Source organism: Grampus griseus (genome assembly GCF_964374135.1).
Source record: "Grampus griseus genome assembly, chromosome: 16".
Lineage (NCBI taxonomy): Eukaryota > Metazoa > Chordata > Mammalia > Artiodactyla > Delphinidae > Grampus > Grampus griseus.
The window spans coordinates 52,080,535-52,105,654 of NC_139010.1; the positions used below are offsets into that span (position 1 = coordinate 52,080,535).

A 25,120-nucleotide genomic window follows, 5' to 3' on the forward strand; every position below is an offset into this window, starting at 1 on the left:
ATTGGTTTATTTTCATAGGAATAGATCTCATTATATATATACTTGATAATTGACAGTAGGGCAATGGGGTAATCTCAGTGAATTTTTGTTAGCTAGAGTGTTTCGTTAGCTAGAGTGTTTTGTTAGCTAGAACACTGTTTTCCAAGATCCAGTAAAATATTTACTCTATTAGGTAATAAAGTTTATGACATGTTCAGAGGTTGTGAGTGTGGTTTGTTTTATTATCAAGAGGTATTCTAATGGTTAATTTTTTTTTAAATTTTAATCGAGTCTGATCTTCACGTATTAGAAAACTGCTTAACTGATTTGAAGAAAATGTATTTCTTCTTTGTTTAAAGGTGAAGTGGATCCTAAAGAGAGGATAGCACGCCAACGAAAACTATTACAGAAGAAACTTGGCCTTAATATGGGAGAAGCTATTGGAATGAGCACTGAAGAACTCTTTAATGATGAAGATTTGGATTATACCCCAACTTCAGCAGCGCTTGTAAACAAACAACCTGTAGGTAAAACCTCTGGTTGGTTGATTGCAAGTAATAATACAGGGGGTTTGCTTTATTTTGCTATGCAATTGGAATTTAAAAAAATGCGTTTTTTAATTCTACTCATTGTTGCTTAGCGTCACCATAATTTAGTGTCTTCATAAGTTGGATTTCTAGTGATAGATTCTAAGGAGACAGAAGTTGCCACCTACCTCATAGACATTGGACTATTAGATAAAAGGTATGGTACATCTTTTAGGAGACACTGGTGTTGAAAAATCCTAGTTGCATCAATTGCTCTTTCTTTGTTCTTCAATGAAGCACAAAAAAATATTTCAGAGGGTGGGAGATAGTAAGGGCTATCATAGTCAGATATGATGATACTAGAAATCTTTACAGCTATGATTCTTTTATTTGAGAAAGTAACAAACATGGTGAAAACTTTCAAACAATGCAGAAGGGCACACAATAGGAAGCAACGCTTTTTAAGTTATTTGTGCATTTTTCCTGAAATTTTCTCTGTATACATAAGTTCTTTTAAGCCATGTTCACCTTGTCTCACTTCATATGGCTTCATATATCAGTATATACAGATTGATCACATTCTTTTTTGACAGCTTCATGCTATTTATATGGCTGTACCATAATTTTGCTCTGTATTTTTCCTGTTCCTCTGTTTTTCCAGTTCCCAATGGATGCCTGTATGCTTCTTTTTTTTATACCATAGACTCTTTTTAAGCTCCAGTAAAAGCTGTGGCTCTCTCCTCAGAAAAATTCACATACATATTACCTTTCAGGGAGTTTAGTGCTCTTTCCTCCTGCCCCTGCAATATCCTTTTAGGGATCTGTGGGTCCCATTAAGAATTCCTGCTTTACATGAAACCCATATCTTCTCATTCCCTTGGCCTTTCCCTTTGCTTAAGAGGAGAAGGGTTCTATTTGCCTTTATACCAGTTGCCCTCTAAACCATTAGAATTTATAAACTAAATTTTTTGGCATTGAGGGGTATGTGATGATGGAACTTTTGCCGGCAAGGGGGCAAAAAAGGCAGATTCTGGAGGGAAAAAGAAGAGTACAGAGGCAGAAAATATAATAACAACCAGGAAGTAATAGAAAGAAATGGGATACAAAGGGATGCATAAGATATAAATAAAGAAGACAGGACTTTTCTGGTGGTGCAGTGGTTAGGAATCCGCCTGCCAATGCAGGGGACACGGGTTTGAGCCCTGGTCTGGGAAGATCCCACAAGCCGCATAGCAGCTAAGCCCGTGTGCCACAGCTACTGAGCCTGCACTCTAGAGCCCATCAGCCACACCTACTGAGCCCATGTGCCACAGCTACTGAAGCCCACGCACCTAGAGCCCGTGCTCTACAACAAGAGAAGCCACTGCAATGAGAAGCCCATGCACTGCAACGAAGAGTAGCCCCCACTCACCACAGCTAGAGAAAGCCTGCGTGCAGCAACAAAGACCCAATGCAGCCAAAAATAAATGAATAAATAAATAAGTAAAATTTTAAAAAATAAGGAAGACAATAGAATAAAATAAAGGAAAACAAAAATGTAGTAATGTGATCACAGTGTGGTATTTCGACATGGTGTAGGGAAATGAATGGGTAGGTGTATTAGAGAAAATGGGCTATAGACAGAATAGTTGGATATGGGATGGCAGCAGCAAATTTGAGGTTTGCAGGATCCAAGTTTGGTTGCTTTAGATGTCGCGGACCTTTGGGAAGAGTTGCTGAGGTTAGTTGTTGCCATAGGGTCATCACTGCTGCATTGCCTTGTGTATATGCCAGTGGTCCCTGGACCAAGTCTGTAGCAGGGCACCCACACCAGTGAGCCTAATTGGTTGTAGAAGTGTAAATTTCAATTGAATCTTAATTGGTTAAGGGCAGAAAGGATTTTTAGTCTTGCACTCAAAGCATTTTTGTTCACATCCTTAATAATGTCTCCCATGAATGCAAAAGAGATCAAAAACAGTATGCAGTGAGTGATTAAGAGGGAAAAAACATATAGGCTAAGTTAACTATAGGATGCTGGCCCAGTTACTAAAACTATATGGCTATAGTTATTTTTATTTTTTTCAGTAGAAGATGATTATCATTGTTTAAAAATTGACATTCTTTATTATAACTTTTGGATGGTAGTATGGTTTTTATTTTGTTTTTGCCTGTGTTGGGTCTTTGTTGCTGTATGCGGCCTTTCTCTAGCTGTGGCGAGCAGGGGCTACTCTTCTTTGTGGTGCGTGGGCTTCTCATTGCGGTGCTTCTGTTGTTGCAGAGCATGGGCTCTATGCACGTGGGCTTCAGTAGTTGTGTCTCACATGCTTAGTTGCCCCACGGGCATGTGGGATATTCCCGGACCAGGGATCAAACCCATGTCCCCTGCATTGGCAGGCGGATTCTTAACCACTATGCCACCAGGGAAGTCCTAGTATGGTTATTTTGAAGTCTCACCTCTTCAAAGCCCTCACTGGGGTCAAGATCATACATTTTTGCCTTATCTGTGGCAAATGAGCCTTTCCTGGCAATTGAAAGAATAGGGGAGAAGGAAGAAGAGAGTGAAATTATGGTACAGTCATACAGCAGAATAGCATGAAGCTGTCAAAGAAGAATGTAATCAATTTGTGTATAGTGAAATTTACAGACTTTAGTCCTCTTCTGAGGCTGAGACTATGGGTATATATTCTAACTTAAGAAGTTCAAATTCAGAATTCTTTTATTCTTTTAGACTCTCCAGGCAGCTGAATTGATTGACTCAGAGTTTCGAACAGGAATGAGCAATAGACAAAAGAACAAAGCTAAAAGAATGGCCAAGTTATTTGCAAAACAGAGATCCAGGGATGCAGTGGAAACTAATGAGAAGAGGTAATAATCTTTTTCTGCTTATTTAAAACAGTAATGTTGGTTGTTGGTTAGCTTAAATCTGGGTCTGCTTGATTTCTAAAAACATTTTGATGACATTGTCTTTGGCTGTGGAGTACCATTTGGATTGTCTTTCTCAATTGTCAGAGAGTATTTACTATTATTAGTAGACTAGGGACTATTATTAGTTGTCCTAGGGACTAGGACAACTTTCCCAGAAAAATCTACGTATGCACATTTTTTTTCCTTAATAATTATGAGCCCTGAATGAGGATTGAAGATCTTCCAAGGGGAGTGCATTCCAGGTAGCAGGAACCAAGTGTAAATGCCTTAATCATGGAATATTCAAGAAACAGAAAGAAAGGCTGTATGACTGGGATGAATAGACAGAAGCAAGAGTAGTAGAGAATGAAGTCAGAGAGATGGCCTGAGGACTACAAGTTAAGAATACTACATTTATAAACTGGGTATTATATCACCTGTTCCCTGGCTGGGGGCTAATCCAAATAGTGGGTAATAATCCAGGCTTGTTTACCTAATTCTGTTGTAGGAAAGAACTCTGGGGGTAAAATCACTGTCCTCACTTTCTTAATGAGTTCATAAAAATGATACCTGTGTGGCTTGGAGTAGCATTTCTCAAGGAGTGGTTCAAAACAACCCCCTTCATAAACATTTTGAGAAGCTTGTTAAAATGTAGATTCTTGGGCACCACTTAACTCTTAAATCAGAATCTTTAATGGTGTCCAAGAAATGTTTGAGGAAATGGTGCAATTCATAAACACATGAGATCCTATGAAAATAAGCTTTTGTTGCAGATAACAGAACTTTTTGTTATTCTTTCCATTCATATAAAGCTAAAAAGTTAAGTGTTTACAGCGTTTATTTAAAAGCTAGGCATATGGTGGGGTAAACAATAAACATCTACTTGGTATAAATTTTTACTTGGAGTTGTTTTTTTAAGTATAAAATCTTTATTGATCTTGTTAACTACAGGTTTTTTTTTTTTAAGTTAACAGCTCATTAGGATCGTGTAGTAACCTAGTAAGTGTTTTTACTGACTTCTATTCATTTAAGACTTTTACCCAAATATCTGAATATTGGAAATAATAGACCTTATTTTTCAGAGCCCATGACTCATTCATTACACAGATCTTTATTAAATACTTTTTATGTGCCAGATACTGTTCTACGCTCTCATGATACAGTAGTGAATAAAATAGGTAGGAACTCCTGTCTTCGTGGAGCTTACATTCTAGAGGGAAAGATAGATGAGGAATAAGATAAATAATTATTTTAATGGTAAGGGTTAATAAGGAAAAAAGAGGTAAAGCAAGGAACAAACAAGTGAAATGTATTGTGGGGAGGGTGTTTTAAATTTTAGATAGGATGGTCAGGGAGAGATTCACAGAGGTTACTTTTCAGTAAAGATATGAAAGAAGTGAGGATGCTAGCCAGCCCTGGGAACATCTTAAAAAGACATTCCAAATAGAGGGAATAGCAAGGACAAAAGCCTGGAAGTAGAAACATGCTTAACAAGTTCAAAGACAGTAAAATGACCAACCAGTGTGACTAGATTGAATTAGAAATAATTAGAATAATAATAGTCTCCGATTTCTTTCATCACCTACAGAAAAAATGGTTGGCCAAGATTGCACTATTAAGGTGGAAGGTGGGGCCTGGTGGATATCTATAGAAAATAATGCTGTGTATACCTTAACAATGCTAATTCTTTCTTTCTGTTAATAATTCAATAAAGCAGTTACTTGTCTTCTCCTTTGTAATATTTTGTTATTAGTCTAGCCTCTGTTTTTGTTCTTTTAGTCATAAAATTTTCCTCAAATTTTCTGCACACATTTTTCATCTTCTAATAGTCTTATCTCTATATTTTTCAAGAACTAGTAAGATTATAGTGTGTTGCTCAGTATATTAGTTTTTTTCAGGGTACAAAAGCCTAAAAAAAAAGTTATGCTGGGCCAGATTTAGGTTGTTAGGCCAAAAGAGTTTAAAATAAAAAGGAGAGGAGCTGGTTGTAGAGAGAAGGGGAAAAAAGAATACATTGTTAAATTTGAGATCCAGTCTGAAAGCAAGACGTCTTTGACCTTTTTACATTTATCAGTAAGAGTAGTAGGATAAAGTTTGCTCAAACATTTTTAAGCAGTTAATCTTAGTTATTTGATACATGAAATTGTAAGTAAACCATATAAGCAGAAAATGGCAAAACATTTGTTAAAATGATAGATTCTCTTACATTCATTGTGGTTAACATTATCCTTTATTCACTTTTTTTAAATGGTGACTTTTTTTTTTTAGCAATGATAGCACTGATGGGGAACCAGAAGAAAAGAGACGAAAAATAGCCAATGTTGTTATTAATCAGTCTGCAAATGATTCCAAAGTCCTGATTGATAATATTCCAGACAGTTCTGCCTTAATTGAAGAGGTACTATTGAAATGCCATGAAATGTCCTTTGAAATTATTTATAATTTTTTCATACTAATGTGTTAGTAGATGGTATATAATAATGTGGCACTTGAGAGAACTTTTATTATTAAAAATCTAAGTATCTTTACTTCATTAGTAAAAATTGTTAATTATTTAAAAATTTAAAAGCCTATTATTATTAGTCCTACAAATAAATACACCGTATTACTTAAATTATTAGCATAAGATAGATCTTTTAAATTAGTAGTAATTCTGTTTTTCTTATTCAGACAAATGAATGGCCTTTGGAAAGCTTTTGCGAAGAACTTTGCAATGACCTTTTTAATCCCTCCTGGGAGGTAGGATTTCTTCATTACAGTTTCTCTCAGCTCTATTTTCTTGGCTAATGATAAGAACCATGTCAAGCACAATCTGTTTTGTCAGAGTTCCTGTTGTTGCCCTGTATCCTTCTCAGAACCACTGGTCAGGGCACTTCATATCACTCGCCTCTTAAATAGAAAGCTTTAGACTGATTTTCACCTTTTATACCCCTTTTGACATATTTCTTCGGTGAATTGTTCATTTCTTTTCATTCTTTTAGCTATGATATAAAGAGTTGCATGTCTTCCAGACAGTAAAAATTTCATCTGGAAGTGCACAATTTTGATTAAGACTAGTAGTTTCCAAGCAGTAGCTTAGGCTCAGAAATATTTCTTCAAAGAAAATCTTGAACAGGTCTCATGTAAAAGAGATGAACGTGAAGTTCCTCTGGTTGAAATTGAGGGTTGGTAGTCTCAAACGATTCTGTCTCACTTCATTTGGCCTCTGAGTAATTTTAAAACACTGTTTTGGAATACCCTTTAGCACTCTTTCTGCTCCTTGATGTACTTCTATTTAAAGCTATTCAAGTCTTAAATGGGGTCTTGAATAAGTGGGTGCAGTGTCAGTGGCATGTTTCCTCCCTTCCAGATGACACTGCAGAAGGCTACAGGGCTACAGTAAAGTATTAGTCATGAGACATTTTATTTGAATTGTCTTCCTTTGATGCTTAACACTGGTAGCTTTGGAACTTAGTATTGATGTATTTATTTCTAAAATATTGGTGTTTGCGCTATAAAGAACATTATATGATGCTTGTCTCTCCTTTCCTGTGGATGATGCTGAATGCAAGTAGAGGTTAGAGGAGTGACAGCCAGGTGGATTAATATCTCAGAAGGAATTTAGAATAGCTGTTTTCTTGCCTTGATTTTTAAAAAAATTCCACATAATCAAAATTGTGAAATAAATATATGTAATTCTTCTTGGACAATAGAAGAAAAACACATTCTTGTGAAGTACTGCTTAGTTCCAATTTCTTAAAAATCTAATATCCCTTTTTCATACTGAAGCAAAGGTAAACACTGTTTCTTAAGCATTTAACCTCTGATATTTGCTTCTTGGTTCTTACTAGGTTCGACATGGTGCAGGCACTGGACTTAGGGAAATCCTTAAAGCTCATGGGAAAAGTGGTGGTAAAATGGGAGACAGCACTTTAGAAGAGGTAAGTGTAAGTGTAGAAAATCAATAATTATCACCAAGTTTCAGTAGGTGGCCTCTTTTTCCAAGACAGGGAAGTAACAGAGCCATGAAGCAGAAATGAGAGGTAAATAATAAGAAACATGGAAAGGTGAACATAAGGAAAAAGATAAAAACGTTAGGAAGAGGTTTATTTATATTATTTATAGACAGGAAGAATGAGTTCAAGGGAAAGATATGTCTGGAGATATTGAGTGGAAAAATATGTAGAAGCATTAGTATTTGAGCAGGATATAAGGGATTAGAATGTAGAGTAAGGTGAATGAAAGGATAGTTTAAAGGTCAGTAAGTAATATGGTGTTAAAATGGAGACACTGGTAATAGGCTAGATAATAGATACATGATAGATATAATTAATATCAGAGCAGCCTTAAGTGGTTTCTTAATTTCTCTTGGAGTGCAAGTAAAATAATAGAATTCATGAATTTTAAAGATTTTGGTACAGTATATCTAATAATCATGGAAGAGAATGTGGTTAATATTAAAGATAGTAATTGGGACTATTCCATATTTTGGTTATTGTTCCTACAGCTAAAATAATCTGTCCCAGTATTTTGTTTCAGTTTACTATAGTATAATAGTTTAGTTTTAGTTTTTGGACCTAATATGTTTCCCTTAATATGTTTTAATACGTTATTAAAAAGTGATCATTTTAACAGATGATTCAACAGCATCAAGAGTGGTTGGAAGACTTGGTTATTAGACTCCTTTGTGTGTTTGCATTAGACAGATTTGGAGACTTTGTTTCTGATGAAGTAAGTATCGCCTAAGGGAGGCTTTACCCAATCAAATTTCAGATTCTTACAAAATAAGTTTTTTTGCAAATGTGAGTTATCTTACTTTCTCATTTGTAGGTTGTGGCACCAGTTCGTGAAACTTGTGCTCAGACATTAGGTGTGGTGTTAAAACACATGAATGAAACAGGAGTTCATAAGACTGTGGACGTGCTGCTTAAATTACTTACACAAGAACAATGGGAAGTTAGACATGGTGGTCTGCTAGGAATAAAATATGCTTTGGCAGTTCGTCAGGTAAACACTTCAGTTTTTGAAGCATGTATGGGAGAGTTTTTTCCCCCTCTTAGTTATTTTCATTAATTAAATGAATTGGCCCTAGATTCTTAGTGTTACAGGTAAGCCAGTCCTTCAAGATTTGCCTTGTTGAGGTAGTATCATAGAGATAGGTGATGCTAATAAGAACAAATTAAAAGATAGGCTTGGAAACCTGTTTCTGTTTCATAGCAAGACCAGTTCTCGGCGAGATTCCTAGTGTATGATCACAGGAGTAGCCTCTGGGAGCTGCCTTTATTGGGGCGATTGAAAAGAGGGTAGTTTGGAGTAATGAGAAGCAGGAAGAGATGGCTTTCTTTCCCTCTTCTCTCGTATTCCCTTTGTTTGTCAGTGGTGTTGAATGAGAAATAGAAGTTAAGGTTCTAGCACAGGGGTGTGTATGTGTGTGTATTCACACTGGGAATTCATAGTCCCGCCTTGAAAACATGTTCTGATGTTTCAAGTCACAATGAATAATGAAGTACTTGATACTGTTGTGTTCTTTTTGAAATGAGATTAGTTACATAGGCATCTGTTGATGTTATTTTTCGTTTCCATTTACATGATTCTTTTTAAATAAATATTGGAATTTGTGCTTCCATATGTAAATTTAATAAAAGATGTTTAAGCACAATAATTGTACTATAGAAAATTAATGTTTTGATCTACTCCTTTACAGGATGTAATTAATACTTTATTGCCTAAAGTTTTAACTAGAATAATTGAAGGACTCCAGGATCTTGATGACGATGTGAGAGCTGTTGCTGCAGCATCATTAGTACCTGTGGTAGAAAGCCTTGTGTATCTTCAGACACAAAAAGTAAATATTTTTGCATTTTCTTCATGTAGAGCCTGTTTACATTTGAGGTGTAGCATGTTAGGAAAAACAGACTTTTTTCGCCATTCTCCACTTTTCTTATGACAAATAACCCTCTGATGCATGGAATCTCGATTATATATTATCCTTGGGAAGAGTGAACTGTGTCTATTTATCTTTCCCTTTCATGTACAGAATATGTAGGGAACTTCCTTGAGAAGGAAGCAACCATCCCTTCTTCATTTCATTCCCGGTTTTTAGGAATATGAGATTTTTGTTTGTTTTGATTTTGGTTTTGGCTTTTGGTTTTTTAATCTGGTTTCATCTTTGAAATGCCTCTTTTAAGATCTATCTGACTTCCTTTTGAATTATCAAAACTGGAACACATGTATTTGGGAGTGTGGCAAGCAGTACTTTGAAAGCTCAGAAACTAAATTTGTCCCTCCATGATGATTAGGAATGTATTCAATATATTAAATTACTTTACTCAGAGAGTCCTGACATGTGTGTCTACACTGTATTGGTTCCAAAGTTTAGTTTTTTACATAAAATAGAGTATTGGATAACTTATTTCCTGAATTCTCCATCCCATTATGAGCCTCATTAGAAAGGGCAGTGCCAAAGTAGAGTTGAGTGGCATTAAAAAGAGGGGTAGAGAATTGTTAAAGGCTTCTTAACTTTGCTCAAAACTGGCATTATCCAGGGTCATTGGGATTGTATATGTTGTTGAATCAGTAGTGACTCCTGAGATACAATTTGGCATGACTCGGGAATATTTCTTGCAAAATTAATAACTTTTCTTGATAACTAATCTTACAGGTACCCTTCATTATAAATACATTATGGGATGCTCTTCTGGAACTAGATGATCTAACAGCTTCAACAAATAGTATTATGACTCTTCTTTCATCCTTGTTAACTTATCCTCAGGTTCAACAATGCAGGTAATTATTTCTATTCAGTGGAATAAAGTAAAAAGTGTTTACATACATTTCCAGATAATTAAGCCTAAAAATACAATAGCCTAGCACCGTTTAGAACAGTACGGTAAGTTGGGGATGCCAAAGACAGTTATTTCCAGGAGGACTTTTCTTCTTGACTGTCTAGCCACCAGCTCTTTTGGGGCAGGAACTTAGGTCTTATTCTTGGGTTAGTTTATTTATATAATTCTTCGATTTGTTCATCCTGTAATAGTTAACTTTAGAAATACAATTATTACATATTATTTTCACCTCTAGCCCCAGACTATGGAATTTTAGCCTTTGTGACATTTAGTTAATAGAATTACTGTTGAACATCAGTTTTACTTTTTCCAAAATTTGCTACTCTGTAAACTTTTTCTTTGTGATGTTCACTTCAACTCTTGTTCTTGATTTCAGTAATCAGTCATCAGGAAGGGAATACATAATAATGTAATATAATGTCCAAAGTCAGAGTCTGGGTGAAGCCAAAACATAAACCAAAAATTTAAAGTGTTGTTTATTTTCCTATCCTGATATTTGAAATGAAGCTCAGCTAATTAATGTATTCCCTACCTTTTAGACTGGCTCCTGAATATTATTTTCTATTAATAGTATCCTTGGAGATAGAGAAGAAAATCGTATGCAACTTAAAAAAAAAAAATCACAGATGAGAAAGTTATTCTTCTTAGCCTAGTGAGAGTGTTCAATGAATGTTTATGTGGTTATGATTATAAATGATTTCTGGTTCTGTGAGTGCGTCTGTTTCCAGTGAAAATCATCAATGTGTGAAAAATGTTTCAAATAATACTGACCTGCTGATAGTCCTTCAATGTTAAATTTAGGCTAGTAGGACAGCTCACAAATTGGAGTAGCAAAATAAATGCCTATAAAATGAAGAAAAAAGTTGAAGTGGTAGTGCATATATGGCGTTTCCTAATTTTCAGATGCTTTCATTGGTATAGGGATTAAATCAGTTAATCTATATGAAAGCCCTTCTCAAGCTTCAAAATGCAAGAGTTCTTAATTACTCTATATCAGGGGTTGGCAAACTTTTTCTGCCCAGATAGTGATGTTTTGGCTTTGTGGGCCATAGGATCTCTGTCAAAACTACTCAACTCTGCCATTGTAGCACAAAAGTAGTCATAGATAATACATAAAGGAATGAACATGCCTGCGATCCAATAAAACTTTATTTAAAAAAACCAAGTAGAGTGGATTTGAACTGTGAGCCTTAGTTTGTTGGCACCAGCCCTAAATAAAGACTTTGGACTTTTAAAAAAAAGTAATCAAGTGGACAGTGTCTGGAAAGCTAGATAATGTAAACAAAAATGAAAGAATATAGTGAAAATTCTGTTAATTCAATGAGAAATAATGTAGTTTTTGATTTTTTTTTTCAAAATTGCCTTAGAAAATTTGCTTCATATGTTTTGATATTTGGCAGATACTTTCCAGCTTATGTAAGAAGAAATGCAGCATGTATTTGGAGCATGAACAGTTACACTATTAACAAGACCTGTTATAATGCTTTTATAATACATATTTGACTGTTTTATGTCCGTGTGTGCATGTGTTTTAAGTTATAATTTTATAAGTAAATTTACTAAATGTGTAAATAAATTTAAGAAGTGATGTTCATACAAACCTGCAAGTAATGAAAATAGCATTAAAAGATGGACCTCCTGAGAGGAACTAAAAGAACAGATAAATAGTTACAATGACATATTCTTTTTTCCTCATTTCTTTTTCTACAGAGGTATATATTTCAAGTGCTAGTTATAAATAATTTCCTAATTTGAGGTAACTTTTATAAATGACTCACGGATGTGACAGGAATCTTAGTGCAAGTTGTTAGCCTACACGTGGCTTTGCTTGCTTTCCCATTTAAAATCTAATCTGTGAGGGGCTTCCCTGGTGGCGCAGTGGTTGGGAGTCCGCCTGCCGATGCAGGGGACACGGGTTCGTGCCCTGGTCCGGGAAGATCCCACATGCCGCGGAGCAGCTGGGCCCGTGAGCCATGGCCGCTGAGCCTGCGTGTCCAGAGCCTGTGCTCCGCAATGGGAGAGGCCACAACAATGAGAGGCCCGCGTACAGCAAAAAAAAAAAAATCTAATCTGTGAGAAGGAAGATAATTTGAATTTTCCTAACTTAGTAATGCTAGATCAGGATAACAAATTTCAAATCTACTACCATACCATCTCTTGTTTCTTTTGATATGTGATAGAGATGGCCCCAAAGGGGGTTGTAAGTTATGTGCACCTATTGGTTACCCATTGGGGTTAGCCATGGGAAAGTAGTAAGGATTAGCAATCCTGATTTTGTGTAGGCTGACTACCAGCTAAGATACATGCCCCCATTTTCCTGAGTAAGAACAGACTGAGAATAAGTGCAGTTATATTGGAAAGTTCTAATTTGATAAAGGTTAATTCATGGCATTAGTGCCATAGAACAACCTAATGTTAATATTTCTCCTCTTCTTTATGACTGCATTTGCTCTGTCTGTACTGGTACTATATAATAACGGTTTTGAATGAGGGTGTTAAGCGAATGTTCATATGAAAATTGTATTGTCTTTTTAGAATTTATTCATCAAAAATGATGCTAGGTCCACAAGGAATTGATACTTAGATAATGTATCAATAGAGCTTCAACTGAGAATGAGTAAGATTAATTTGTGTCTTCTTTATTAGTATTCAACAGTCACTCACAGTTTTAGTTCCACGAGTCTGGCCTTTTTTGCATCACACTATATCATCAGTTCGAAGAGCAGCATTGGAAACTCTGTTCACTTTATTATCAACTCAAGACCAGGTAAGAACTAATAACCATAGTAATCTTGAAATTTATATAAATTAATTTTGTAAAATAAATATGATCACCAGGTTACCCTTGCTTCACATAAAGATCAGGAGAATGCTAGGCCTAGTAAAATTGTATGGTGACTCTGTAGACACATAAGAATGTAATCACCATAAGGGCAGAAATATTTTAATATTTTGTTGTAGGTTGTATTCCCAGCACTTGGAATATTGCTTAACACATGGATGGCCCTCAGTGAGTATTTGTCGAATGAAAGATTGATTGAATATTCCCTTCCTGTCAGAGACTTGTTGTTTATTCTTTTCTTGCTCTGTGTGGTTGACAGTTGGATGATTGGCAAAACTCATCCCAGGTTAGAAGGCTACATTTGAAGCTCTGCGGTATGACTCTAAAGACTGATAATAAAATTGCTAGGCACTTACCTTCTCTTAAGGATTACTCAATCTTAAGAGCATGATATTTCAAAGGATATTATACTTCAGGAATAACACAATGAAATGCCTACAGAGAACCTTCAGGTAATATCACTGTGTGAATGCAATCTGTTAATGAGCTGAGGAGTCCTTGCCCTGTCTGTAAAAGGCTTCACATTCCTATTTTAAAAATAGCCCTAAAGGTCAAACAAAATACTAGAATTTAGGGCAACACCATAAGGAATCTATTCTTCTATCATGCTGTTATTTATAGATAGTGCAGTTTGAGACGGTGGTCTTCAAAAAGCAGTGATTAATTTTTTAGACAATATCGTAGGGGTAAATGTCTCTTTTGTGTTCACTAACCATGCATTCATATGTGAATTAGGAATATTCCATGTAGACCTACTTTAATCTACAACATGATGTTGTGTTGCACTACCATGAATCAATGTTTGTAAAGTTTCGTTTTACATTATCTTTTTTGTCTAATCACAGTCTTCTAAGGAAAAACTATCAGGTCTGTTTTATAATCCTTAGTTGATCAGGCATGGGTTCATATGACAAAACCGGCATGGGTTGTTCTGAGTTTTCACTTCATTTTTGTTTTACTTTTGTGAGTTTTGCCTAAATGTTTTTGATGTAAATATTCTTAAATTCACTTTCGGTAGACCTCTTGAAGTTATCAAATTTCTTTCCTTCATGTTGTTGTTGTTGTTGTTGTTTGGAGCAGTTTTAAGTTTATAGAAAAAGAGCAAAAAGTACATAGTTCCCATATGCCCCTACCCATATGCACACAGTTTCCCCTTTAGCTAAGATCTTGCATTAGTGTAGTACATTCGTTACAGTTGATAAACCAATATTGATATATTATTAACAAAGTCTACAGTTTACATTAGGGTTCACTCTTTGTATTGTAGATTCTATGGGGTTTGATAAATGTACGGTGTTATGTGTCCACCATTAGAGTAACATAGAGAATAGTTTCACTGCCCTAAAAAATGCCTGTGGCCCATCTATGCATTTCTACTTTTCCTCCCTTCAGAGCCTTAGCAACCACTGATCCTTTTACTGTCTTCATGGTTTTGCCTTTTGCAGAATGTCATATAGTTGGAGTCATGTAGTAAGTAGCCTTTTAAGAGAGGCTTTTTTTCATTTAGCAATAGAGAATTAAGGTTCCTCCATGTTTTTTTGTGACTTGATAGCTCATTTTTTTTTTATCACTGAATAATGTTCCATTGTATGGATGTAACACAGTTCATATATTCACCTATTGAAGGATATTTTTGTTTCTTTCTGTTTGGACCATTATGAACAAAGTTTTAAACATTCACGTGCAGGTTTTTGTGTGGGCATAGTTTTCAGTGAAATACCAAGGAGCACAATTGCTGGATCATATAGTAAGAGTATGTTTAATTTTATAAGAAAGTGTCTTCCAAAAGTGGCTGCACCAGTTTACATTTCCACCAGCAGTGTGAGAGTTTGTGTTCCTCTACATCATCTCCCAGCATTTGATGTTGTCAGTGTTGTGGATTTTAGCCTTTCTAATAAGTGTGTAGTGGTATCTCACTATAGTTTTAATTTGCAGTTCCCTAATGATATATGATGTTAAACATCTTTTCATATGCTTTTTACCATCTATATTTCTTCTTTAATGAAGTGTTCAGATCTTTTCCCCATTTTTAAATTGGGTTGTTTTCTTACTGTTGAATTTTAAGATTTCTTTGTATATTTTGTATATGAGTTCCTCATTGTTCTTTTAAGCCTTTCTGTTCTTTATAAGGTGACTAAGCCACCTGCAGTCTCTTTTAAACTTAACTTTTGTGGCATTATTTCTTAATAATGTCAACTTTATTTACATTATTAGGAAATCAGGTATTTCATATAAATCAGTTTTCTAAATAGTTGAAACATACTTTTTTGCCACCAAAAATAGTTACCCATTAAAATCATTGACAAACCTGGTTATCATCTTAAAGTATATTAAACATAAGTTAATTTTTTTTTTTGCGGTACGCGGGCCTCTCACTGCTGTGGCCTCTCCCGTTGCGGAGCACAGGCTCCGAACGCGCAGGCTCAGCGGCCATGGCTCACGGGCCCAGCTGCTCCGCGGCATGTGGGGTCCTTCCGGACCGGGGCACGAACCCGTGTCCCCTGCATTGGCAGGCAGACTCTCAACCAGTGCGCCACCAGGGAAGCCCATAAGTTAATATTTTTTGATGAATGAGTCACCAAGATGATTTATTGGTCAATAGTGTGCTTGCTTATTATGGTATACCGTGGGAATATTGAGATACATGAGTCGCACTGCTTCTTTTTCAGTTGCTTTTTCCTAGGTGTTTTTTTTTTTTTTTCCTCTCTCAGCTGTCAATTGTGATTTCTCACTTTTGTCCATCTTAAAATCTGGCTCCTCCTCTCATGTTTCAAAATTTTTTGATCCCAAAATTGCTCCAAATCCCCTTCAAAATTGTTTTAGCCCTTCAGTGATTGGTTTGTTTTTTTAATAAATTTATTATTTATTTTTGGCTGCGTTGGGTCTTCGTTGCTACGTACAGGCTTTCCCTAGTTGAGGCAAGTGGGGGCTACTCTTGGTTGCAGTGCACGGGCTTCTCATTGCGGTGGCTTCTCTTGTTGCGCAGCACAGGCTCTATGCGCGTGGGCTCAGTGGTTGTGGTGCATGGGCTTAGTTGCTCCGCAGCATGTGGGGTATTCCTGGACCAGGGCTCAAACCCGTGTCCCCCGCATTGGCAGGCAGATACTTAACCACTGCGCCACCAGGGAAGTCCTCAATGGTTGTTGATATTGGCTATTAAAATTATGTGGTTGTGAAAACATCTCTACGGTGTTCTGTGATGTTGATTTCTTTTTATTCGGGGCTTTATTTATTTATTTATTTAGGTCCTTTGACCAAATTTGAATTTGCCTTTACTGGCTTGTAAATGAATGCTTTGGCCTTAGCATGTGTAGAAGATTGATGATGATGACTGTCATTTCTTATACCAGAACTCTATTGTGTTTGTATGTGATTTGTGGTACGTCAGCCATCACTTATGCATAGGCCCTCAATATTTGTTAAATAAATTTATATAAAATTCAGTGCAGGGTGTTACGGGAAATTATCAATAAGAAAAAAATCCTACATGGTTCTTACTTTGAAAAAATTTATGATATGATTGTGATAAGACTCTTACGTAATAAGTTTAATAAACCTCTGCAAATAAATAATGGAAGACCAGAATATGATAGGTGTCAGGAAGCAGCATTGAAGGCTAGACTAAGTGCTGAAAGATCAGGAGGATTTGGGTGATAAGGTTAAAAAAAGTCATCTTCCCTTACTTCTTCCTATTTAACATCTAGTATCTTTAATACATACTTCTATAAGCATCTCATTTTTCTGAAAAATATGTCAGTTTCAAATTAGGCAAGTTATACAGACTGTATTGAACAAAAGAGCTTTTCCAAAGAGTCTCCTCCTTTTAGACATTTAAATCTATCCTGCTTCCATATCTTCCGTCCAGTTATTCTGATATGTGCATAATCCTTTATTTTTCTAGGTTTTAATGTTTATTGTATTTCCTATGTCCTTTTGTGTTTGTTACCTATGCCTCTTCTTTTTCTCTTCTTAAAAAAATTTTAATGGTGTCACTAATGAAATTTCCCATTGTTACTATCTATCCTGTATCTTCAGAGTGTCTTTTTACTGAAAGCATTGCTGTCAGTGAAACTTAATATTGATGCATGTAGATTATTTTGTGCTTCGTCACTGCCCTGAGCCTTGCTCTCCAGTAGCCTCACCATTGGAGGCTATAGTTATGGTGCATATCACCCACTCTTAGTACATTCCACTTTTTGGCCCCCACATATATCCTTTACTATTTTGTTTGATTTTTTGTTCTGTTTTTTCCCAAAATAATACTATAAAGCCAAACCCTTTCAGATTACTTTTTTTACTACCACCACCTCTTTTTCATTTTTTTAATTTTGGGAAATTATTTAAATAGAAAAAAGAGGGAATTATAAAACAACATTCATCTATCCACTATCCACACTTGGCATTTGTTATAATTCTTACTTGCTTCAAGTTTTTTTCATGAAAAATATAAAGAATAAATGGTAACCCCCTTAGAACATCACCTATTTTCTAATTTACCCATTTTCTTTCTTCTGTATATTTATAAAAAAATATTATTGTCCTTTCCCTAATAGTTGGCTCTTTAAGGTTTGGAATCAGTCTTTGTATATTTAGTTTCTACACAGTCATAGTATTTCTAAAAGGGGAGAATTTGTGTTAAGTCTCAGGATAATTTGGGGGACCATAGCCTCATTTACTTGCAAACTTGTTAGTAATTTGTCATTGCCTACTACATTAGAATTAAATTCCTGTCTTTCTTGTTCTTCTGTTATTTGGCTCTTGTCAGCCTTTTCCTCTGCTATTCCCTAATATTGTCCACGTCTACCCCTATATCGCAGTTGTAACCATGTTACGTTCTTTTGATGAGAGTATCTTTGTACATGGCTCATCACCAACACTACCTGCCCCCAGCCACACACACATTTTCTCTCCTAAATATTCGCTTCGTTTCTTCCTCACTGTAACTTTCCTTCAGGAAACAGTTCAGATTTCTAGGGCCATAAAGTTATTCTGACTTATACAACTCACTATGATTTTTCTTTATCTAAAACATTATTTAAATAAAGTCATTATGCAGTGAAGAGCATTTATTTAATGGTTATGGTTAATCTTGTGATTTTGGCAACATTATTTGCTTTCTGAGAAGATAGCAGAGTAAACCATGTATGATGCTTTTATCTGTTATTGTGTTCCTCCCATGGCATTACCTGATAGTTATTATAGATTGATTAATAGCTATGCACAGACTCTTGTAATGCAAGCCCATGGTCTCTTACCAGCAATTTTGAAATCCAGCACTTTTGTAAGTTGGGTCAACTTATAAAACTACTTATTTGGCAGAAAAACCTGACCATTCTGAATAAGTCTTTATCCTACTTAATGTGCCTATTCACAAATTTTGCTGCAGAAATATTAATATATTTTATTCAGATGCTGCCTCAGACTCTATTGAGGATATTACATAACATATGGTATATACAACCTCATTATTGTTCTAAAATTTGAAAATATTCTGAATTTTAAAACATACTTGGCTCCAGGGAATTTGGACTACAGATGTTAGGCCTGTTGTGACAATAAAATATACCTTCATATAGCTTGCCTTACTTTTTTCTGAGCTGCATTCTATCACTGTTGTTTCCTCTTCAGTGGTTTAATGAAAAGATCCCTTAACTAAACAGAGAATCTGGGTTCTAACCTTAGCTCTACCATTTGTTAGCTTTATGACCTTGATCAAGTTTATTTAACCCTCTGGTGATAATCTCTATTGATCCTTTTTCAGAGTAATATATTGACCAAGTAAGATAATGTATATGAAAGTGCCTTAATTCTGTACAAATACAAATTATTAATAGTACAGACATAACAATAATAATTAACACTTACACTTCTTGGAAATCTTTCCTAACAATTTCAAAATCTTATTTGTATTCTAGGGTGTAAGAATGATATGTAATTGTAGTAATAATAATCCAGGCTATTATTGAGAGCTTAACTTTATGCTGTGAATTTCAGTAAGCACTATAAATGGGGTGGCTATTGCCATTCCTATTTTGCAGATGAGGGAACTGATGATCAAAAATTAAGAAACCTTCCCAAGCTCACAGCTACACATCTCATAGTAAGCGACTCAACTCAGATTTAGATCCAATTCTTGCTGACTTCAGCTTCTAGTTTTAGAAGACAAAATGGAATGTGTCTCTTGAATTACCTTCCCATTTCTGAATATGAAGTCACCTTAAGTCCAAAGTGAAAAAAACTTCAGAGCTAATTTACCAGTTAGCTCTGTTTTGGTTTCAGTTCCTAGTTTCTCAACCTATTCCCCTCAATAATTCCAAGGTAATTTGGTGTGGCCAAACCTCACTGTAGCTCAGTGCATCAGTACCTCATAAAGACTGATGCCTCTGTTCCATTGGAAGTATTTTGATTATCTTTAGTAGTCTTGTGTTTTGTTTTGCTTTGTAAAACCAGAAGACTTTATAAGAAAGATATCCTAAATCTTAAAATTTATCCGATCATAAGTGTGTATACATAGCACAGGGAGATCAGCTCGATGCTTTGTGACGACCTAGAGGGGTGGGATAAGGAGGTGGGAGGGAGGCTCAAGAGGGAGGGGGTATGGGGATGTATGTATACATACAGCTGATTCACTTTTGTTGTACAGCAGAAACTAACACAACATTGTAAAGCAGTTATACTCCAGTAAAGATGGGAAAAGAAAAGTGCATATGCAGATATGCTCATCTCTAAAATGTTTTTGTGTAGAATCACAGTTAATATAGTTATTTATGAAATAATAAACTCATTTCTTTTATTTATTTATTTGGCTGTACCATGCAGCTTGCGGGATCTTAGTTCCCTGATGACTGATCAAATCCGGGCCCCCGGCAGTGGAAGCGCAGAGTTCTAACCACTGGACTACCAGGGAAATCTCATTTCTTTTACACTTCCATGTGACATACCTTGGCATCTGTGAAAATAAATTGTTTAATCCCCGTGCCTTTATCTCTGTTGTTAACATATGAAAGTATTGGCAAGCCTGGCTTCTCAGGGAGTATGAAATAAGAACTCTTAAGCAAACCAAATTAATTTCGTTTGGTAATGACTTAAAATCAAGATGTAACTTTTTTTTTTGCTGAACTAGGAGCTTGACAAAGTGAAGTAATTGATCATTTGCTTTTCCTTTTTTTAAAAAATTATTTTTTATTAGAGTATAGTTGATTTACAATGTTGTGTTAGTTTCTGCTGTACAGCAAAGTGAATCAGTTATACATACCCATATATTCACTCTTTTTTAGATTCTATTCTCATATGAGTCATTACTTGTTTTTCCTTTCTATAGACTATTTATGCGAGTTTATCTATGAATGTATATGTCTATCAGCGAACTACTTTACTGGAATGTCTAGATTAATTAGTCTTGATAACCACTATCTGTTTTAACCAGAACTCGAATTCACGATCAAGGAAAATATGCTTCTGGACATTAATCTCTAGTTTAGCCATGTTTTGTTGACTGGGTCAACTTTTCCATTCCATTTGCATCAGTCACTTTGTGAGTCAATCCAGAATTTCAATACATACAGTATTGATTTTTGTTTGAAAGGCAAACATTAGCATGACGCTTATATTTAGCATGAAGACATACATGAGATTGAGTTGGAATCTGGGGCATATTTAGTCCAGGATGTAAGAAAATTTAACATATGCATATGTAGAGAAGGAAAGAAAGACCAAAAGAATAGAGCTGACTAAGACTTTGGCATTTGAGAACATTAGCATAATTAGGTATTGACCAGGTTTTATAAAGGTATGAGAAGAGGAGAGCAAATTTTATATATTTAGTTGACTTTCAATAAATATTGGTTGGACTTATAAATAAAACAAGGCATTATAAATTGTCTATATAGAATTGGGTTTGTTTTTGGCAGTGGGCCAAAATAGGATTTCAGACCAAATTAGTGGAAGAACACAGAATTCAGTATGATTCATCACTTTGTTGTAGCTTCTTTCCAGATTTTCTTCCCTGCAACCCCAGATCATTTGATATGGAGATAGAAATGATGATGCATTTGCCTGCAGGCAGGTGTTCATGGTAATGATAATCAGATCGCTGCTTTTTTTTCCACATCTGCCCACTTTGTGGGTGTGCTTGGGGGAAGATAAAAGAGGGGGCATAGCAAAATGGTACTGGCAAGATCTTATCCCACCTAAGATGCCAATTTTGCCAGTTAGGGATTTATTGCCAACTACAGTTGTGGAAAATTTTGCATATTACCAACTATTCCCTGTGACTTTGGACCATTCCCCTAAGCAAGGTAGATTTATTCAACAGATATTTTAGTGCCAACCGTGTGCCTACAATTTTCTAGATACTTATTGGTAAGAGACAAGGTCTCTGCCCTTCTGTTGAACTTAAGACAGGAAACTAAGCAAGACAGGAGAAGACAACTAGACAAGCCCTTATAATTATATAATGGTCATTTCATAAAACTATCAATACATAATGAGGTAAGTATCTGGTAGGGGAAGAAGACAGTGCTACTGGATCCCCACTAGCTAAAAGTGAAGTTGAAACTGAGACCTGAAGGATGAGTGGAATTTAACCAGGTGAAGAGCAGGGTAACAGAGGAAGGAACATGTGTTAAACTCTGGGAGTAGGAGTGAGCATGACGGCACTAAAGAGGAAGTGAAAGGAAATTGATCTGGCTGAAGGATAGAGTGTAAGGGAGTATAGATGGCTAGAAGTTTAACCTTGATTTTCTGGTACAGTGACGTGTCTGATAGGCTTATTTTTGTTTGTCATCAGCTTTCCTTATTAGTTCCATGAAGGCAGAACACAGGAGGGAACACCAATCTGAATAAAGGAGCTGGAAAGAGACTGCCCCATTCTCATCAAATTAAATAACTGTCCTTCATTCCCCTGAGTAATTCCCATAAATGCCCTCCCCTCCATCTGACCCTCACTATAGAAATGTTGGGGACCACATTTAGCACTAACATAAAGCACTAGCGCTAATATCATATTATTTAACACAAAACAAAAGAATATTTTTAAAAGCCCTCTTAAAACATGAATTTACTTATAACTTGAGTTGTAGTAGTCCAGGTTATAGTTGATTTAAACCTGGTGAAGTAAACAGTCTGTGGTAGGAATTTTTCTGTATTTTAGATTGCACTCTGCTAGACTAATACTAAAGTCATCAGAACTTTCCAGACTTTGCCTAAGATTAGGAGGGAAATTTTTGACTAGTAGACTCCTAGTTAGTAGCATACTAGAAGTCTATTGACTATTTTTTAAAATTTTGGAATGGAAAATCCCAAGGTGGATAATGTCTGAAAGACTGAAAGTACTACACCCCTCACTGTACCCTACTCCCCAACCAATTTAATAAACTATAAATAAAAACAACATTAGGTTACCTGCCTAAATCATTGTCTACTGGAAGACAGGCACAAAATTAATGAAAGCAGGTGGACGAACTTTCAGATTTGCAAGAGGCAAGTTGACTCTGGATGGGCCAAATTGTACTTAGTGATATTTTGAGAAAATACTAATAGTGAGCTAAAGCATGTAACTTTTTGCAACCATATCTAAAAGGAGATGCTTGCACAGTTGTTTAGATGGACTGAATTTGGCCTATGGCCGTTTTCCCAACTTGTATTTTGTATCTTGTATTTTCTTCTAGGCAGACTTTATGTTTTGCTACTGGAGAATATGTGTTTTTTAAAATACTGGTTCCTGTGATGATGGTGATCTGCGTATGCTGGGTCGGGTTTTTTTTGTTTGGTTAGGTTTTTGGTTTCCCTTTATTTTTTTAATTTATTTTTTAAAATTGATTTATTTATTTTTGGCTGCGTTGGGTCTTCGTTTTTGTGCGAGGGCTTTCTCTAGTTGTCGCAAGTGGGGGCCACTCTTCATCGTGGCGCGCGGGCCTCTCACTATTGTGGCCTCTCTTGTTGCGGAGCACAGACTCCAGAGGCGCAGGCTCAGTAGTTGTGGCTCACGGGCCTAGTTGCTCCGCGGCATGTGGGATCTTCCGAGACCAGGGCTCGAACCCGTGTCCCCTGCATTAGCAGGCAGATTCTCAACCACTGCGCCACCAGGGAAGCCCTCTCTATTTTTTAAATTTTATTTTTCTGTTTATTTATTGACTTCACTTTTTAGAGCAAAATTAAACAGAGTGCCCATCCATATACCCCCTACCCTCCCCCAAACACACCTTCTCCTACCATCAGCATCTCACACCAGAATGGTACATTTGTTACCGTCAGTAAACGAACGTTGACATTATCATTATCAGCTAGTCCATAGTTTATATTAGGCTTCACTATTTTTTTTTGGCTGCGCCACGCAGCTTGCAGGATCTTAGTTTCCCAACCAGGGATTGAACCCTGGCCCTTGGCGGTGAAAGTGCGGAGTCCTAACCACTGGACTGCCAGGGAATTCCCTAGGCTTCACCCTTGATGTTGCACGTTCATTGTGCTGAATTTGATAAATGTGACATCTCTCCGTCATTATTGTATCATACAGAATAGTTTCTCTACCCTAAAAATACTCTACCCTGTGCTCTTTCATCCCTTTCTTCCCCTGGTCGTTTTTAATAATTATAAAGTAGAATTTACTACAGTAAGAAAGATTATAGCCTGAGAAGGCTACTACAATTTATATTATATTCATTGTTTGTAAATATAGGGGAAAACTCTTCCTCTATAGGTGTGGCTTTGGGATCTACAAGCAACTATTTGGATTTCCAGTGATGGGGTTAGGGGAGAATTAAGAGAGTTGGTAAATATGGTGGGGAGAAATGAGAAGAAATTATGGGAGAGTAATATCAAATTATTTGGTTATTGCTGTTACAGCTTTCCTAATTCTGTTAAGATTGTCCCTAATTCTCTCTGCTGAGAAAAGAAAGAGAACTTTTCTTCTTTCCAATTTCCCTTTCCCTTTCAATGGAAAGTAGTTAAGGCATAGCAAATCAGTGAGTAGGCTCCCCCAGCTGTTGATTTTGCAGTCTGTTTTAAACTTCTTTCAAACCATTTTGAGAAACATATTAAAAAGATAGGACCAGGGTTGTTAGTTTTCCACTGGCTAGAAAATTATAGGTAGCTTTCTGAGTTATACATTATCCCTAGATCTTCTCGCTTTCTGGAATTTCAGTTAAATTTTTCAAATTTCTCTTCAGTCTCTTCCAGACAACACAGTTTTTGCTTTAAAAAAAAAAAATTGTGGAAGGAGGTAGTGTTAAGTACTGTGAACTAGTTAATAGAATTTTTAGCTCTCAACAAGCTTTTAATTTTGAACAATAGACAACATGTGAGATTCCTTTTCTTAGAATTTTAGGCACACAATAGATATTTAATTAAGCACTATTTGATTGCTTGATTTGGGTTGGCTTTTGAATTGCTGAGAAATTCCTTAGATTAAGGTCCTAAATCTGGGCTTAAGGAAATCCCTGAACCCCCTGAAACTGAAAGCAAAATGTTACACCTAAGTGTGTATATAAGTGTATTTTTCTCAGAAAAGGTTGCGTATAGTTTTTTGTTGTTGTTGTTTTTCAAAGATATCTGTATTATCAGTGTCTATTTTCTCCATACTTTTCTTTTCACAGACACACACACTGTATTTTATTTCTACAAGAGATAAATAGACTGACATCAAGCATAGTAAATGGATGACCACAACAAAAGCAACAATGATTGCAATTACCAAACATGAAACACACTCATACTATGTCATAATATTGACATTCAGTCCAGTAATCCTCCACTGTAACAGCTCCTTTACTTTACAGTGAAAATTGATTTGTATATTTTTTGCCTCTGAGTCCTTGTGGGATTTTTTTTTTTATTCAGAAAGTCACAAAAATTATAATCATCCTCATCAGTTCACTCAGTCCCATGTAATTTTTTTTATCTTGATCTTTTGTTAGCACTTTTATGAGTTCATCAGTTTTCCATTAGAGTTCTGAAAATGCTTATTCATCCAATTTAGCAGTATAGTCAATTACCAGAAACCTGTACTTGTCAGAGTCTTTTCCATGAATCCTTGAAGACGAAACCCTTTTATAGGAACATACTTGCAA

The 25,120-nt window shown here is 35.9% G+C and overlaps 1 protein-coding gene across 1 annotated transcript in view; it reads left to right on the forward strand.

Annotated features, from left to right (window-relative positions):
• BTAF1 (B-TFIID TATA-box binding protein associated factor 1) overlaps positions 1 to 25,120 on the forward strand; it is a 94,736-nt gene that overhangs the window by 23,313 nt on the left and 46,303 nt on the right. Inside the window, exons 5-14 of the mRNA XM_082673708.1 lie at positions 339 to 502; positions 3,214 to 3,350; positions 5,658 to 5,787; positions 6,060 to 6,128; positions 7,220 to 7,309; positions 8,004 to 8,099; positions 8,199 to 8,375; positions 9,073 to 9,213; positions 10,030 to 10,154; positions 12,860 to 12,980. Of these exons, the coding sequence (XP_082529834.1) occupies positions 339 to 502; positions 3,214 to 3,350; positions 5,658 to 5,787; positions 6,060 to 6,128; positions 7,220 to 7,309; positions 8,004 to 8,099; positions 8,199 to 8,375; positions 9,073 to 9,213; positions 10,030 to 10,154; positions 12,860 to 12,980 (1,250 nt within the window). The remainder of the gene's footprint in view (positions 1 to 338; positions 503 to 3,213; positions 3,351 to 5,657; positions 5,788 to 6,059; positions 6,129 to 7,219; positions 7,310 to 8,003; positions 8,100 to 8,198; positions 8,376 to 9,072; positions 9,214 to 10,029; positions 10,155 to 12,859; positions 12,981 to 25,120) is intronic.